This window comes from Carettochelys insculpta, chromosome 11 (assembly GCF_033958435.1).
Source record: "Carettochelys insculpta isolate YL-2023 chromosome 11, ASM3395843v1, whole genome shotgun sequence".
Lineage (NCBI taxonomy): Eukaryota > Metazoa > Chordata > Testudines > Carettochelyidae > Carettochelys > Carettochelys insculpta.
In genome coordinates, this window is record NC_134147.1 from 1,406,324 (window position 1) to 1,424,126 (window position 17,803).

At 68.2% G+C, this 17,803-nt stretch overlaps 1 protein-coding gene across 2 annotated transcripts in view; it reads left to right on the forward strand.

Annotated features, from left to right (window-relative positions):
- The first annotated feature begins 310 nt into the window (after positions 1-310).
- The window catches only part of SEMA3F (semaphorin 3F), a 74,233-nt gene continuing 56,740 nt past the window's right edge, over positions 311-17,803 (forward strand). For both annotated transcript variants that reach the window (XM_075005039.1, XM_075005040.1), the window contains exons 1-2: positions 311-662; positions 6,630-6,779. In XM_075005039.1, coding sequence (XP_074861140.1) covers positions 6,668-6,779 — 112 coding nt within the window. In that variant the 5' untranslated portion in view covers positions 311-662; positions 6,630-6,667. The remainder of the gene's footprint in view (positions 663-6,629; positions 6,780-17,803) is intronic.

Consider the following 17,803-nt stretch of genomic DNA (forward strand, 5'->3'; position numbering starts at 1 on the left):
GGAGGAGGGGGCAGGGCAGCGGTTGAGGGGGGCCAGAGCTGGGAAATTGAGGGGTGAGGCTTGGGGGGCAGGGCTGGGGAACATGCAAACTGATGGGGGCCCAAGCCAGGCCCCTGCCGATGCCTCCCGAGCTCGGGCTCCAGCGGGGCGGGGCGGTACAGGTGGAAAGGGGTGTGTGTCGGGGGGGGGGAGCCAATCAATTCAGCGCCCCCCTGGGCGGGGGAGGGCGGGGCTATGCAAATCGCAGGCAGCAGAAGCCAATGGGCTGCGGCGCGGCCCGGGCTCAGAGCGAGTTGTGGAGACGGGCGGGCCGGGGCGCACAGGGGGCCGGCGTCTGCCAGAGCCGCGCCAGCAGCCAGCGCTGTGCGCACGGAGCCGAGCCGCGCCGCGCCGCGCCGCCGGGGAAGGCATCTGAGCGCAGCGCAGCGCAGCGCAGCCCGGGGAGCCTATGGCCCGCGGCCCAGAGCCGGCTCGCCCCTGACCGCCGGCTGCGCGCAGCGGGGCTCTCCGGGTGCCCTGCTGACATGCGCCCGGGCTGGCGCTAGACTCCGTCCCGCTCCCCGCGGGCTGGGCTGGGCTGCCCCGGACCCTGCCGGCCGGCCGGGCGCCTGCAGCTCGCCGCGGCTGGGAGCGGCCCGGGAGCGGGGCTCGGCCCCGGAGAGGTAGGTGTGCGGCCGGGCGGCGCTCCGGGCAGCGCGGCGCCCAGAAAACTTCGGGCGGCTCCGAACTCACCGGGCAGCGGGCGGGCCGGGCCGGGCGCACAGGGTAGCTCAGCGACTCCGGCTCCCCGCAGCCCTCGGGGCCGGGCTCGGGGAAGTCGGCGCGGCTGTGCGAGGTCCGGACCCGCAGGGTGGGCACAGCCCTGGCTCTGGGCGTGCTCCGCTGAGTGCCCGGCGGCTGCCGTCCAGCCCCTGCCAGCCCGGCTCCCCTCTTCTGGGCCGGGGCCGTCCCCCTGCTCTGCCGGCCCTGGGGGTGCGGAGGGGCAGCAAGCCCCCCGCGGAGCCGCGTCCGGGCTCTGCCGCCGGCCTGCGCGCTTCCCCGGAGGCGGAGGGACGGCCGCGGGGTGTGCAGCGGGGAGCCGGGCGCCCCGCTCCCGGGGCGGCTTTCTTAGAGGGCGCCCCCCATCCCCCGCAGCGCTGCGCGCTTCCTGCCGGGGCCGGCCGGGCTGGGGCCGCAGGGGGGCTGGACGGACAGGGCGGAGCCGGCCCCTGGCGGGCGCCCCTCTCCACTGGGTCAGTAACGGCCCCCGGCCCCAATTCACCGCTGCCCCTCGGGAACGCTCTTCGCCTTGTGCCGGCCCCGGCCCCTCTCTGGGCCTGGGGAGGGAGGACCTGCCCGCGGGGCACAGGCGCACCAGACCCGTGGCCGCCTGAGTCCACAGCCAGCCCAGAGCGCCGGGGACAGGAAACGAGCTGCAGGGACGGCTCGGCGCGCAGTGGGGCTGCGACCGGCTGGGAGAGCGGTGGGGCAGGGAACGGCTGGCGGGGGGCTCCAGGGGACGTGGCGGGGTGACGCTGCAGAGATCAGGGTGTTGGGGGGGTTCCAGGGGATGTGCCAGGGGTGACACTGCAGAGATCAGGGTGTTGGGGGGTTCCAGGGGACCTGGTGGGGGTGACACTGCAGAGATCAGGGTGTTGGGGGTTCCAGGGGATGTGGCGGGGTGACGCTGCAGAGATCAGGGTGTTGGGGGGGTTCCAGGGGACGTGGTGGGGTGACCCTGCAGAGATCAGGGTGTTGGGGGGGTTCCAGGGGATGTGGCGGGGTGACGCTGCAGAGATCAGGGTGTTGGGGGGGGTTCCAGGGAATGTGCCGGGGGTGACGCTGCAGAGATCAGGGTATGGGGGGGGTTCAAGGGGAAGTGGCGGGGGTGACACTGCAGAGATCAGGGGGTTGGGGGTTCCAGGGGTCGTGGCAGGGTGACGCTGCAGAGATCAGGGTGTTGGGGGGGTTCCAGGGGACGTGGCGGGGTGACGCTGCAGAGATCAGGGTGTTGGGGGGGTTCCAGGGGACGTGGCGGGGTGACGCTGCAGAGATCAGGGTGTTGGGAGTGTTCCAGGGGATGTGCCGGGGGTGACGCTGCAGAGATCAGGGTATGGGGGGGGTTCAAGGGGAAGTGGCGGGGGTGACGCTGCAGAGATCAGTGTGTTGGGGGGTTCCAGGGGACGTGGCGGGGTGACACTGCAGAGATCAGGGTGTTGGGGGGGTTCCAGGGGACGTGGCGGGGTGACGCTGCAGAGATCAGGGTGTTGGGAGTGTTCCAGGGGATGTGCCGGGGGTGACGCTGCAGAGATCAGGGTATGGGGGGGGTTCAAGGGGAAGTGGCGGGGGTGACGCTGCAGAGATCAGTGTGTTGGGGGGTTCCAGGGGACGTGGCGGGGTGACACTGCAGAGATCAGGGTGTTGGGGGGGTTCCAGGGGACGTGGCGGGGTGACGCTGCAGAGATCAGGGTGTTGGGAGTGTTCCAGGGGATGTGCCGGGGGTGACGCTGCAGAGATCAGGGTATGGGGGGGGGTTCAAGGGGAAGTGGCGGGGGTGACGCTGCAGAGATCAGGGTGTTGGGGGGTTCCAGGGGACGTGGCGAGGTGATGCTGCAGAGATCAGGGTGTTGGGGGGGTTCTAGGGGATGTGCCGGTGGTGACACTGCAGAGATCAGGGTATGGGGGGGTTTGAGGGGAAGTGGCGGGGGTGATGCTGCAGAGATCAGGGTGTTGGGGTGTTCCAGGGGACATGGCGGGGGTGACACTGCAGAGATCATGATGTTGGGGGGGTTCCAGTGGACACGCTGGGGTGACACTGCAGAAGACAGGTTTTGGGGGCGTTCCAGGGGATGTGGTGGGGGTGACGCTGCAGAGGGCAGGTTTTGGGGAGGTTCCAGGGGGCATGGTGGGGGTGACACTGCAGAGATCAGGGTTTTGGGGTGTTTTAGTGGATGTGGTGGGGTCATACTGCAGAGGGCAGGTGTTGGGGGGGGTTCCAGGGGACATGGTGGGGTGACGCTGCAGAGATCAGGGTGTTGGCGGGGTTCCAGGGGACGTGGTGGGGTGACCCTGCAGAGGGCAGGTGTTGGGGGGGTTCCAGGGGACGTGGCGGGGTGACGCTGCAGAGGGCAGGTGTTGGGGGGGTTCCAGGGGACGTGGTGGGGTGACCCTGCAGAGGGCAGGTGTTGGGGGGGTTCCAGGGGACGTGGTGGGGTGACGCTGCAGAGATCAGGGTGTTGGGGGGGTTCCAGGGGACGTGGCGGGGTGACGCTGCAGAGATCAGGGTGTTGGGGGGGTTCCAGGGGACGTGGTGGGGTCACGCTGCAGAGGGCAGGTGTTGGGGGGGTTCCAGGGGACGTGGCGGGGTGACCCTGCAGAGGGCAGGTGTTGGGGGGGTTCCAGGGGACGTGGTGGGGTGACCCTGCAGAGGGCAGGTGTTGGGGGGGTTCCAGGGGACGTGGTGGGGTGACGCTGCAGAGATCAGGGTGTTGGGGGGGTTCCAGGGGACGTGGCGGGGTGACGCTGCAGAGATCAGGGTGTTGGGGGGGTTCCAGGGGACGTGGTGGGGTCACACTGCAGAGGGCAGGTGTTGGGGGGGTTCCAGGGGACGTGGCGGGGTGACCCTGCAGAGGGCAGGTGTTGGGGCAGGGGCTCCAGGGCCCTGGCAGGTTTCCGACACCAGCCCTGCCGCCCCAGGCCCACAGGCTCAGGCGCCGCCCCCTGGGGCAGAGTCGGGGTCGCATGGCAGCGCCACCCGCAGGGCAGGGCAGGGCCGGGCCGGGCCGTGCGCCCAGGGCGAGCGGCTGCGCCAGTAGAGGGCTGGGCTCGGGGCGCACAGCGCAGCCAGGGGACGTGCCGTGGCGGGGACCCCGGTGCCCGCGGACCCAGCCGCCTCCTGCGCTCCGCCGGCGCTCGCGGGGGCCCTGTGGCACCGGGCTGGCTGCGCGCCGTGCCGGGGCCGGTTCCCCCAGGCTCCGAGCCCCAGAGACCCCGGGGCCAGGCGCACGGTGCCCGTCCGGGGGTGCCCAGTCCCCGAGCCGCCCTCCCTGGGACGCGGCGCGCCGAGGGCCGGGCCGGAGATCCTGCTCCGGGGGCGGGCAGAGCTGCCCGGTGCAAAAGGCCAGCGAGTTCCCGAGCCGGGGCGGGGGCGGGGGGCGAGCGAGGCGGCCGGGGGCGCTGGGCCACGGGTCTGTCCCCGCCCGGCTCCGAGCGGGCCCCTTCCGCAGCCCCCCCGTCCGCCCGCCGCCTTTCTCCTCCCCTTCCTTTGTCTGCCGCCTGGCTCCCTCCGGCGCGTCGCGCAGCGCCCGGCCCGGCCCGGCCCGGCCCGTGAAGCGGGGCCGGCAGCAGAGCCAGCGCTCCCTGGCCAGGGCGCTGCCAGAGGGGCCCATGGCCGCCCGGTGGCTACAAGCCGGGGAGGGTTTGGTGCTGCCCGTCTCTCACCTGGGACAAAAACGTGGGGACCCTGTTATGGGCCCGTGGGCAAGCGTCCGCCCCCGGCCTTGGGTGCCCTGGCGCGCCGAGCGGTGGCGGAGACCCCCGTGAGCTGGCTGCGCCCCGAGCCTGGAAGAATTCAAAACCCGGTGCCTGCAGGCGACGGGGGGTGAAACCAACCCTCTTCCCTGCCCCTTGGCAAAGCAAACATCCCCGGCCATCAGCAGCGCTGCCGCCCGCCTGCCCGCCCCAGGCTTTCCAGCGACTGCCCGGTCTTTGGGGTCCCGAGAGCTCCTGTGTGCGTGGGGAGGGTGGAAGTGGGGCGAATGGGAGGAGGAGGGTGAGGCGGGGCAGCCCCAAGGGGGCTGAGCAGAGAGATGGGGGCAGCCTGGGCAGACTCGGCTGGTGTGCGTGTGGTTTTGGACTCACCCCCTGGCAGAGGTGGGTTTAGCTGAAGGGTCGAATCGCTGAGGGGAAACTGAGGCAGGGTCGCCCCAGGGCCCATGAGTGCGCCCCAAAGGGGTGTCAGGGGCAGCAGCCTCCTTCCGGTTGTTATCCGAGGCTGAGTGTCCTAGTGGGCAGTGCGCTAGGCTAGGACCTGGGAGCCAAGCGGTGATCGTGGCTCGTCTGCGCCTCAGTCCCCTTGGCCAATGGGGAGGAGAGCCCTTCCCCGTGGGGCGGGAGACACACTGCAGACTGGGAGGGGCCTGGCTTACTGGTGATGTGCAGCCTCCAGTCGGATCAGCCCCTGCCCCGCCGCTGCCTCCCTGGCTGCTCAGCCGGCACCCAGCCCTGTCCTCCAGAGAGCACAGAGTGCTGTGCAAAGGGAGCTCCAGGCCTATATCCCCACTGCGCAGAAGGGAAAACCGAGGCAAGGCCCAGCCTTCCAGCTGTTGGCCGGAGCACGCTGCCCAGGGTCTAGCAGGCCGGGTGCGGGCCGAGGCCACGCGTAGGGCGGCTCACACCCCATGTCCATGGGCAGCCTGGGGCAGGTCAGGCTGGAAGGGCCAGCTGGAGCTTGGGCTGGGAGCCGGTGGGTCTCTGGGGGCAGCGGGCAGCGTCTCTCCATGGGCAAAGGTCTCAGGGCCCAGCACTGGCCTGTTCCCAATGCCGTGAGATGGGCTTTGCTGACAGCGGTGGGGTTGGCCTGAGCAGGGACAGAGCAAAGTGTCTGTCTCCTGGTCTGCAGATGGGCCTGCTCAGCGCAGGGCTGATGGGGGAGAGTCCTGGCCCAGGGGTCCGGCCAGATTGCTCTCTAGTCCTATCACTGCTGCGTCGGGCTGGCTCAGCCGTGTCCCGTGGGTGTCTATGGCTCACGTGTGGCCCTGGCTCCCCCTCTTGGCGTTGCTGGATTCCCCCCCTGGCTCCCGGCCAATCTGGCACACGCAACCTTTTCCCCCTTTTGTCTCTTTTTGTTCTGTAAATAATCAAGTCCAGATTTCCCCTCTGGTTCCCGCATGGCTCTGCTTGCTCCTTGGCGGGGGACATGCAGGGGAGGCAGCGGTCGCGGGCTGGGCGAGCAGCCGCCCGCCGGGGGCTAGCCAATCCCTCCGCATGCGCCCCAGGATCGGGCCTGGGCGACAGTTCGGTCCTGAGCCAGCTTTGCCCCAGCAGGCCAGCTCCAGCTGTGCGGTGCATGGGGCTGCTGGCTGGCTTGGAGGAGGCTGGTGCTCTATGGGACTGGCACCCCTGGCCTGAAAAGCAGCACCTGCTGGGGCTGCCCCGTCGCCTCCCTCCTCCTGGTCCACCGCCCAGCCCCGGGGACCCTGGGGAGTTTGCAAACTGACGGGGTGAGGCAGGCTGGCCAGAGCCCCCAAAACCAGCCTGCGCCACTCCCAGCCCTTCCCCTCGGGGCAGGAAGCTGGCTGCGCTCACCCCTCCTTCACCACGTAGTACCCCATTCCCTTGGCTGTGATGGGCACCGTGCTGGTGACAGGCTCCGCCGGGGGGGCTATGGATCCTGGCCTCAGGACCTGGGGCTCATCTTCACACTGTGGGTCTGGGGAGCAGCCAGTGGGGGGCTGTGCTGACTGTCAGGCCCTTGGGTGTATGGGCCCCCGTAGCCCAGCTGTCTGCCCAGCCCTTGTCCGTCTTCAGAGCGCGTGGGAGCTGGGCTGGCCGCAGGCGGGGCGGTGCCGGGGGGCAGGGGGTGGATGGGGTGTGAGCAGGCGGCTCCGGTCTCAGCCCCCCAAGTAACGCCATGCTCTCCTGCCCGCTAGGCTTCCCAAGACCCTGCCTGCGCTTTGACCCCCCCACCATGCCCCTGCTTGGCGTGGTGCTCTGGGTCACCCTGCTGACGCTGGGCTGGCGGGCGGCGCACACCAAGGACTACGTCTTTGCCACGCCGAGGGTGCAGCTCTCCTTCAAAGGTAGGACAGGTCTCCTGTTTCCAGGTGAAGCCGGGCGGGGTGAGGTGTGTGTCTCCTGTCTTGTGCTTCCTGGTGAAAGGGGTCTGCAGCAGCTCTGGCCAGAGTCCGTTCCAGGGGCTCCTGAATCCAGATCCGGTTCCTCCCGGCCCAGGGGCTGCACCTGAGTCCATGCCAGGGGCTCCTGAATCCAGGTCCGGTTCCTCCCGGCCCAGGGGCTGCACCTGAGTCCATGCCAGGGGCTCCTGAATCCAGGTCCGGTTCCTCCCGGCCCAGGGGCTGCACCTGAGTCCATGCCAGGGGCTCCTGAATCCAGGTCCGGTTCCTCCCGGCCCAGGGGCTGCACCTGAGTCCATGCCAGGGGCTCCTGAATCCAGGTCCGGTTCCTCCCGGCCCAGGGGCTGCACCTGAGTCCATTCCAGGGGCACCTGAATCCAGGTCCGGTTCCTCCCGGCCCAGGGGCTGCACCTGAGTCCATTCCAGGGGCACCTGAATCCAGGTCCGGTTCCTCCCGGCCCAGGGGCTGCACCTGAGTCCATTCCAGGGGCTCCTGAGTCCAGGTCCGGTCCTTAACCTCAGGAGCATGAGAAGATCCACCCCTCTGTGTGCCCCTCCCTTTGGCAGCCCACACTGCCCTGGGGCGCAGGGAAGTCCTGGCCAGGATCCTGGCACCTCACTGGAATGGATTCTGGCCTCTGGTACCACCGAGTTTGTCCAGGCATTATGGCTGGTGCCACGTGGCATCTCTAGGGGTGGGGTCGGATGTGGCGCTAGAGGGGATCCCACTGCCTGGCCCCCGGGTGCCCTGGGGAAGGGGACATGGACTCGCTTACAGGTGATGTGGCTGAAGGGTGAGCTGGCAGGACAGTGGCGCTGCTATTGCACCGCAGGGTGGGGGCGAGTGTCTTTGCTGCCCTGCCTGTCTGCCCATCCACGCAGCGCTTGGGGAGCAGGCAGGCGGCTTTATCAGCAAGCCCCGGCCCAGGACAGGAGCAGAGCCAGCCGAGGAGTGGGCAGGCGCCGAGGCCAGGGCAGGGCTCCGTTGCAAACGAAGCTGCTGGCTGAGGGTGGCACCGTTGTGGGCTGCCACATCCCCTGCCCTGCCGAGATGTGCTGGCCTTTTGCACTCTCCGGGGTGCCCAGAGTGCTGCCCGGCCGGGGGTGGAGCTGGGGGGAGAGGAGGGTGTGAGAGTGGGCAGTGAGTCTGGCCGGGCCAGGGTTTGCAGAAGCGAGCTGTGGCCATCGTGGGGGGCTGTGGCCCATTGCTGGGGAGCGCTGCGTGTGTGCCTGTGTCCTGGGTGCCAGCTGCGGAGAATCCACTGGTGGCAGTGTGGCCTAGTGGTGACACCCAGTGACTCTTCCAAACTCTGGATCCTTTGCTGAGTTGCTGCCTGCTCCATGCCTCAGGTTCCCATCTTGCCTTTGGTTAGCTCATGAGCTCTTCAAGGCAGAGCTGCTCGTGCTGTGTTTGGACAGTGCCTGGCACTCTGGGCCCCTCACCTGGGGAGGTGCTGCCGCAGGTAATAGGGTGCGAGGCTGGGAGAGTGCCCCATGCAAACTCAGCAGCCCTGGCTCTCGGCAGGGCGTGAGCTGAGGGCAGGAATTCTTTCACCCGGATGGTTGTGGGAACACGAGGATGGTGCTTAGGGGTTATTGGGGGTGTTCCTGCTCTTGGGCTTTGGACCTCTGCGTTGTGGGTGTGCTGCCAGGGAGGGGGACTCGGCTGCTAAGGTTTTTCCGGCCTGTGGCTCTGTGACGTGCTGCATCGTGATATCGTGTTGCCAGCGGTTCTGGGCTCCGGTCTGCCGGAGAGCTCTCGCCCTGCCCCCGCCCCATGGTCACCGGCTGCCCCCCTGCAGGGAGCTGGGGTCTGCACTGAGCCGAGTGGGAGTGCCTGGGGGTGGGACAGGCACCTGACCCGTTGGGAGTCTAGATCGTACGGTCGCTGCATGGGGCTGCCTGGCGCCCCCTGTTTCCTGCAGCGTGGGCAGCAGCGCAGCGCCCATGCCAGGGCTAGGTGTGCCCTGGCATGGCAGCTCTCACCCGGCGCAGTGAGCAGCAGGGCCAGCCGTCTGCCCCCAGGAGCCGGGCCTGGCACGTGGGTCTCGCTGTACCGCTGCGTCCCTGGCCCCGGGGAAGCTTGGCTGGCTGCAATGGGCATTTGGCAGGCGGGTCCCAGAGTGCTGGGACTTGGGGCCCGACCCCTCTTGCTCGAGGCCTTGTGGAGCCCAGCCCTTGTGGCTCTATCACGTTTGCCTCACGCCCAAGGTCCTCGGTATGAAACCAGACAGAAACAGCCCCGCTCTCGCCTGCCTCTAGCACCTTTCTGTAGCCTCTGGGCAGCGCCCCCGGGTCTCGCCTGGCTTTGCTCGTTGACAGGGCTTGCTGGGAGGCAGTAGCAGGGGCCGGGTGTCCTGAAGCGGAGCCCCAGCCTGCTCTGCGCCCCAAGCAATGCACAGCCCAGGAGAGCAGGCTGGAGCTGGGTCCCTGCTGCTGCAGAGAGGGGTAAGTTGTGACCCCTGCTGCCGGCACTAGGGAGCCCAGAAAACTCCCCAGGCCGCCCTGGGCCCCATGGCTCAGCCCCTTAGTCATGGCCATGCTGTCCAGAGGCCAGCGAGGGTGGCCACTATCGGGCCCTGAACGAGCCGCTGGCTGGCCAGCTGCACGCCTGCCCCTGCTGTTGGGGGAGAGCCATTAACGAGGGGCATTGCAGCCCTCCCTCGGCTCAGTTTGTGCGGCCGCTGGTGGTGCTCTTAGCGCAGGGTCCTTCCCCGTACCCCGAAGGAGCAGGTTCTCCTCCATCGGGCGTCTCTGCCCTGCTGCTGCGTGCTGGCTCTGTCAGAGAAGGAACCTCTGGCCGGCCTTGGGAGCCAGCTGGGAGGCTGGGCTGTAAACTGAGCTCTCTTTAATCGGCTTTTCCGAGTCGATAGTTTCTCTGTCTCCCACTCGGCCAGGAGACCTGCGGAGAGGGGGAGCTGAGCTCGCCCCGGCTCGGCGAGGGATTTGCTGGCTGGTTCTCCCCTCCCCCTTGGCCCGGTCCCACTGGTGGATTAACCGGCAGGAACAGGCCCCGCCGCAGGCAGGCAGGGAACGAGAGCCAGTGAGCCGAGATAAGCCCTGGCTGGGCCGGCCGTGCAGATGGCGCAGGCCCAGCAGGCGCTGAAATGGGCGCCAGGGCCGCGCCTCTGCCGAGCTGTCAGGGCCGACGGCAGGCCGGCTTCGGGCAGGGGCTGCAGGGAGGGAGGCCTGCTTTGTCACCTGTGCAATGAGTTTGGCGGTCTCAGCCCTGGGCCCATTAGCAAGTGCTGGGGCGTGCCCTGAAAGCTGCCGGCCCGCATGGCGCTGCTGGCTGGGTTCAGTTCAAGAGAAGGTTATCGGAAGTGGGGCCGCCCTGGGGGCTGGGAGCAGGGGGCACCGGCAGGGCTGGGGCTGCAGTCCAGAGTGAGGGGCACCAGTAGAGCTGGGGGAGCGCAGGGCTGGGCTAGTGGGGTGTTTGCGGAGGGTGGGGGGATCTCAGGTTTAGGAAGATGACCAGGGCTGGCTGGGGGGAGCTGCAGGTGGGGACTGAAGGCTCAGGTCAAAGGGGTGCCAGAGGCGTTTGGTCAGGTTGGGCAGGAGAGCAGCCGTCTCCAGCGCCAGCGGCCGGCCAGTGGGGAGGGCGCTGGAGGGTGGGCTGGAGCCCGGCTGTGATTGTGGGGGCAGGCAGGGTGGAGCAGGAGCAAGACCTGCGCCTGGGGCCTGCACTCGAGGCAGGGAGGTCGCCGTGGGGGGCTCCCGGCACGGGGGTGTCCAGTGCTTCCCGTCTGGGCTTTGCTGGGGCAGACTGGGCGGCCCTGGGCAGCAGCTGGCTCCTGATTCCAGGCCTGGCAGAGCCCCAGGGCTCTCCCCTCCTGCCTGCCCTGGCCGTCCCCTCTAGATGTGAGCGTGGCCGGGGGTGACCCCGCCACACCCCAGGAAACGGCCCCGGCGAGCCAGTTCTCCATCCCAGTCTGGACCTGTCTGGCTCAGCGTGGTGACATGGGCCTGCTGGCCTTCCTCTGCTGCCCCAGGAGCCCTTCGCTGGCCCCCGGGTAGACCCCGACCAACAGGCTCAAGCCTCCGCTTTCCTCCCCACACCAGGCGACGCAGCCCCCCGCTCTCTCCGAGCCACCCAGCCGCTCGCCACTGCCGAGGCTGGAACCTTGTTACCAGTCTGCTCATTGCCCGGTCAGAGTCCAGGCACCTCTCCCCTCTGCCCTTTACCTGCCGAGCCTGGTGCCCTGGCACCGAAACAAACCACGCCGGCTCCCTGGAGCTCCTGCCCTCACCGCTCATGGCCCGGCTGCGCTTTGCTGCTGCCCTTTGGGGGCTCCCCCGGCCTGCCCCTCGCTGCTTTTCAACTCCTCCGTGCCTTCGGGTCGGCCGTGCCCAGGCCTTCCGCGAACCCCCGGCGTGCGAGGGTGAACATAAGTACATAAGAATGGCCATACTGGGTCAGACCAAAGGTCCATCGAGCCCAGCATCCCATCTGCCGACGGTGGCCAATGCCAGGTGCCCCAGAGAAGGAGAACAGAAGACAATGATCAAGTGATTTATCTCCTGCCATCCATCTCCTGCCCTTGTTCTGAAGGCTAGGGGCACCGTACTTTATCCCTGGCTAATAGCCATTTATGGACCTAACCTGCAAAAATTTATCAAGCTCTTTTTTAAACCCTAATAGAGTCCTGGCCTTCACAGCCTCCTCGGGCAAGGAGTTCCACAGGCTGACTGTGCGCTGTGTGAAGAAAAATTTCCTTTTATTAGTTTTGAACCTACTACCCATCAATTTCATTTGGTGTCCCCTAGTTCTTGTATTATGGGAAAAGGTAAATAATTTTTCTATATTCACTTTCTCCACACCATTCATGGTGGGAGGCCGACGTTGGGGCTGCGTGCAGGGGACAGCTAAGTGACCGAGGCAGCGGGGCCATTGGAACTGTGCTGCCAGGATGGCCGTTGTAAACAGCTGGGCGGTTGGGGACGGTGGGAGGGTGGGGAGGCCGACGTTGGCGCTGCGTGCAGGGGACAGCTAAGTGACCGAGGCAGCGGGGCCATTGGAACTGTGCTGCCAGGATGGCCGTTGTAAACAGCTGGGCGGTCTGTCGGCCGTCCCTTCCGAGGGGCTACGGCACAGTACGGCTCGGCACGGCTCGGCTCGGCTTGGCTCGGCTCCGAGCTGCAGCCTCCAAGCGAAGCTCTGGCAGGCGCCATCTGCGGCGATGAAGTTTGTTTTCCACAGGAACTGGCTGTCACTCCCGGCGAGCCCCACCACAAGCCTCCCCAGGCTCTCGCTGCCGCGCTGTGTTTGGATAAGGCTTGTTCGCCGCGCGGAGATGACAGGCTTTGAAAGCCAGAGCTGCTCTTCCAAACCCCACACGGTCGGGCGCGCGCAGGGCCAGATGTGCGGCCGGCCTGCAGCGTCGCACGGGGGCTGGGACCGGGGTTCTCTCTGAGCGGGTTTTACCCCCAGACCGTTCCTTGCCCAGACAGGCTGGCGTGTAGCTGTTCACCAGGGCCTGACCCTGACGCGCTCGCCAGGGAACCTGCCGCTCGGTGAGGCTGGGCCCGGGTGGAGGCACCACTGGAAGGGTGGAACTGTTGTGCGCGGTGTCTCTCGGGCCGAGCCTGCCTTAACCGGGTGATGTTTCTCTGGACGCTGCCTCTGGGGCAGGTCGCCGGCTGGCCAGGTGGATCACACGCCTGTGCTGCTCCCGCCCGAGGGGACAAGGGTGGGAATTGGCCGGGTGGTTTGAGCAGCGGTTCCTTCCCAGCCGGCCGGTGGGACTGGTTTGCCGCTAGGCTTGAGCCGTGGCTTTTCTGGCAGCGCGTTTCTCTCTCTTTTGCAGGCTTTAAACCAAGCGTAGGCGTCTTGCAGAGAACCTGTGCCAGTTCGGCCTCCCACTCCGGGGCCAGCCGGGGAATCCCTGGCAGCCTGTGTTATGTCCCGGCTCTGACACCGATCCCAGGGGGACTGGGGACCCTGTGGCTGGAACGTGGCCGCACATGGCGGCAGGGTCTGGGGTGCTGACTTCTGGCCAGGCTGTGGGGGGCGTGTGCCCGGGGTCCGGGGTGCTGACTCCTGGCCGGGCTGTGGGGGGTGTGTGCCGGGGGTCCGGGGTGCTGACTCCTGGCCGGGCTGTGGGGGGCTTGTGCCGGGGGTCCAGGGTGCTGACTCCTGGCTGGGCTGTGGGGGGCTTGTGCCTGGGGTCCGGGGTGCTGACTCCTGGCCGGGCTGTGGGGGGCTTGTGCCTGCGGTCCGGGGTGCTGACTCCTGGCCGGGCTGTGGGGGGCATGTGCCGGGGGTCCAGGGTGCTGACTCCTGGCTGGGCCGTGGGGGGCGTGTGCCTGGGGTCTGGGGTGCTGACTCCTGGCCGGGTCGTGAGGGGCGTGTGTCCGGGGTTCTGACTCCTGGCTGGGTCGTGGGGGGTGTGTGCCTGGTGTCTGGGGTGCTGACTCCTGTCCGGGCCATGGCGGGTGTGTGTCCAGGGTGCTGACTCCTGGCTGGTTCGGCGGGGTTGTGGGGGGGCGTGTGCCCAGGGTCTGGGGTGCTGACTCCTGGCCGGTTCCGCGGGGCTGTGGGGAGCATGTGCCCGGGGTCCGGGGTGCTGACTCCTGGCCGGGCCGTGGGGGGCGTGTGCCCGAGGTCCGGGGTGCTGACTCCTGGCCGGGCTGTGGGGGGCGTGTGCCCGAGGTCCGGGGTGCTGACTCCTGGCCGGGCCGTGGGGGGCGTGTGCCCGAGGTCCGGGGTGCTGACTCCTGGCCGGGTCATGGAGGGCGTGTGCCTGGGGTCTGGGGTGCTGACTCCTGGCTGGGTCATGGTGGGGTGTGTTCCCAGGGTCCGGGGTGCTGACTCCTGGCCGGGTCGTGGGGGGCGTGTGTCCGGGGTGCTGACTCCTGGCCGGGTCATGGAGGGTGTGTGTCCGGGGTGCTGACTCCTGGCCGGGTCATGGAGGGCGTGTGCCCGGGGTCTGGGGTGCTGACTCCTGGCTGGGCCATGGTGGGGTGTGTTCCCAGGGTCCGGGGTGCTGACTCCTGGCCGGGTCGTGGGGGGCGTGTGCCCGGGGTCTGGGGTGCTGACTCCTGGCTGGGCCATGGTGGGGTGTGTTCCCAGGGTCCAGGGTGCTGACTCCTGGCCGGTTCCGCAGGGCCGTGTGCCCCTTGGGGACGTGAACCCACGGAGCCGGCAAGGGTTCCCGCTGTGGGGGGCGCCGGGCCGGAAACGCTGGGGTTTGAACATGGCATTTTTGTGGTGTACATTTAAGTCCAGTTTCTGATGAGAAGTTCTCGGCCCCTGGAGGGCGCGGACCCCCGAGCACGCCGTGCCACGCTACACCGGGGGAGGGACTCGCCGAGGCGTCCCGGCACGGTTGTTAGGTTCACCCTGAGACAGGAAAGGACAGGGCGGCTGCAGACACGTCCAGCGGGGCTGTTGGGACGTGGGCGCTGGGCTGCACAACTCGGCATTTTCCTTCCTGCCCGCCTGGCTGTAAGCTGGGAGCCCCACCCAGGCCCCAGCTGCGCTCCCTGGGGCCAGCTCGGCCGCACTGGTGAGGAGGTCCCAGCCTGCGCCCTGGGTGCCATAGGAGGGGGGCTGCCCAGGGCCCTATGCACACAGCTGTGCCTGGCTGCTCTGGCGTCTGGGGCTGGCTCCTGCCTGGCAGGTCTGCCTGGCGCTGAACCAGCAAGGGAGCGTGTGCTCCGCCCTGGCAGGGGGCAGCCCCCACCCTGTGTGCCCCGGGCAGCGCCCGGTCGGTTGGGCTCATCTCTCCCTTTCTCTAGCTGTCCGTGCCCCTCGTCCTGCTTTCCTTTGCCTTGCAGCGCCCCCGCCAGCCCTTCCCCTTCCTCCGGGGGCCGTGCCCATGGCCTCTGTCTCCTGGCCCCAGCCTGGCTGGTCTGGGATGTCCCCGTCACGCAGCGTTCAGGTGCTACAAGCCAGTCCCCCAAAGGGCCTTGCAGCTGAGGGAGGGGAGCCTGTGGGACCTACTTTGGGGGCCCTGCATTCGGTCCTGGGAAGCCGAGGCAGGCGAGAGTCCCCCCTTCCCGGCACCCCATTGGCTCCCCTCCCGCCTGGCCCCAACCCCGGGCGGGGCAGGGGCAGGTGCCAGGGATCGCGCAGGGCAGAGCCGCCCCCAAACGAGCGCCCGGGCCCCGAGCCAGGCCGCCTGAGTCCCCTCCCGCCTGTGAGTGGCTTCGGTAGGAAAAGCACTTGGCGCAGGGCCACGGTGCCGCCCGCCTTCCGTGTAATTAGCTCAATTACATCGTAAATCGCCCCTCATGAGGAAAGCCGCGTGCACAAATCAGCAGGGCTGGGGCAGCTGGGCACTCGGCCCCATGACAACAGCCCATGGCAGCATGAGAGGGGCAACCCCTGGCAGTGGCCCGCCAGCCCTCGGGGAGCTCTGGTGTCAAGGTGAACGGGTCGGGTGCTCCGAAGGGGTTTAGGCACCTGAATCCACCACGCAGCGCCGGTGAAGGGCTGACACGTTTCAGAAGCACCTGAATGGGGAGGCGCCTCACTGCGATTGGTGTCAATGAGTCTTAGGTGCTTCTGGGAATCCTGGGGCTGGTACCTGGGACTTTAGGCCCCTAAACACGTTTGCCAACCTGGCCCTTGGCCTAGGTGGGAGGCTGGGTGCCGTTTTGTGCCTCAGTTTCCCCAGCGGGACAGACACGGAAACTCTTGTGACGTTCTATGTGCCCGCGGGGTGGAAAGCTTCGTCCAAGGCCCAAATCCACCATACGTGTAGTTCCTAACTCCCCAGGGGATGAAGTTGTTATTGGCTGTGCCGGCGGCTGCCCGAGCCCGGTCGCTCAGCAGCGTGACCCCTTGGAGAGCAGCTCAGACAGGACGGTGCCTCCTTTTCGGACCTGCGCCAGGAACCAGAGCCTGGGGTTCACGCTAACGCTGAGCCTCAGCCTCCCAGGCTGCTGCCTGCGCCCCAAGAATCCAGCCCCTGGGGGAGCCCCCCGGCCCCTTTACACTGCGCCAGGTGGAGGTGACGCTGCCCCCAGCACAGACCCTGTCCTGCCTGGCTCAGGACACTTTGGCCTGTGCAGAGGCAGGATCAGCCCTTTCTCTGAGCTCTTTCCCAGAGCTCTGCCACTTCCTGCTTCCCCGTCCCCTCCTCTGCCTGGCTCCTGTCCCATCCCTGGCCTGGCCCTCCGGCTAGGGCCTTTCCTCCTTCCTTTGTGTCCCCGGCCCCCAGCTCCGCTCCCACCCCAGCTGGCTGCTCTGTGCCTCTTGGGCCTGGTGGCCTGCGGGCATGTGCGTGTGTCCGTGTGCGCTCCCGGGGCACGTGGGTGTGCAAGGGAGGTGTGCTCACGTGTGCCGTGCCTGTGATGGTGCTGCTGGGACAGGCGTGCGAGCAGGGCGTGGGTGAGCCCCGAAGCAAAGCGCCGTCTTGCTGGTGAAATACGGTGCGGGCCACTCTGCTGGCATTTCAATGAAAGTCACTCCCCCAGAAGAGAATAAAGCCGAGCCCCCCCCGCCAGGCGCCGCCGGGAACACTGGGAAGCGGTTATTGAATATAAACACGCCGGGTAATTTCCATGCTAATTACGTCGCATGCACTACAAGGCTGTAATTAGAAACTAATTGGGTGAGAGCGTATGTAATTGGTTTTGCTGGCGCAGCGGATGGGTTAATGGTGCACCTGGGGAAAGCGACGCCTCCCGACCCACACGGGTTTGATTGAACCCGGGGTGCCCACGCCCAGCCCTGGGAGGCAGAAAGCCGGGGGGTACAGCCTCCTGGTGGAGCAGGAGCAGGCTGGGATTTTATCCCCAAATAGCTCCTGGGCTCTGCCCTCATCTCTGCAAACCCCTTCTGCCGTGGGGACTGGGACAGCTGGGGGGGGCTGCTCCCTTCTGCCGCGGGGACTGGGACAGCTGGGGGGGGGCTGCTCCCTTCTGCCGCGGGGACTGGGACGGCTGGGGGGGGCTGCTCCCTTCTGCCGCGGGGACTGGGACGGCTGGGGGGGGGCTGCTCCCTTCTGCCGCGGGGACTGGGACGGCTGGGGGGGGGGCTGCTCCCTTCTGCCGCGGGGACTGGGACGGCTGGGGGGGGGGCTGCTCCCTTCCGCCACGGGGACTGGGATAGCTGGGGGGGGCTGCTCCCTTCCGCCACGGGGACTGGGATAGCTGGGGGGCCTGCTCCCTTCCGCCGCACGGACTGGGATAGCTGGGGGGGGAGCTGCTTCCTCTGCCGCGGGGACTGGGACAGCTGGGGGGGCTGCTCCCTTCTGCCATGGGGACTGGGACAGCTGGGGGGGGCTGCTCCCTTCTGCCGCACGGACTGGGACAGCTGGGGGGGGGCTGCTCCCTTCCGCCGCGGGGACTGGGACAGCTGGGGGGGGCTGCTCCCTTCCGCCGCACGGACTGGGATAGCTGGGGGGGGCTGCTCCCTTCCGCCGCACGGACTGGGATAGCTGGGGGGGGAGCTGCTCCCTCTGCCGCGGGGACTGGGACAGCTGGGGGGGCTGCTGCCTTCTGCCATGGGGACTGGGACAGCTGGGGGGGGAGCTGCTCCCTTCTGCCATGGGGACTGGGACAGCTGGGGGGGGGAGCTGCTCCCTTCTGCCGCGGGGACTGGGACAGCTGGGGGGGCTGCTCCCTTCTGCCGTGGGGACTGGGACAGCTGGGGGGGGCTGCTCCCTTCCACCATGGGGACTGGCACCAGGTGTTGGCCTGGCCCCGGCTGGAGGGCTGGAGGTTGGAAGACAGGAGAGCGGTCGGCCAGTGATGCTCCAGGGCTCAGAGCAGCTGGGAGTGGATGGTGCAAATGGCTCTCTGGGAAGTGCCTGGCAATGGGGGGTAAAAGACCCACATGTATCCCTGGTCTCCAGTCTCCGAGAGTCCTGCCCACTGTGGTGTGAGGGGCTCAGGGGTCCCCAGGCCCTGCACCCCGTCTGCCCCAGGAGTGACTCTGTGATGGGGTTCGGGGTCCCCAGGCCCTGCACCCCATCCGCCCCAGGAGTGACTCTGTGATGGGGTTCGGGGTCCCCAGGCCT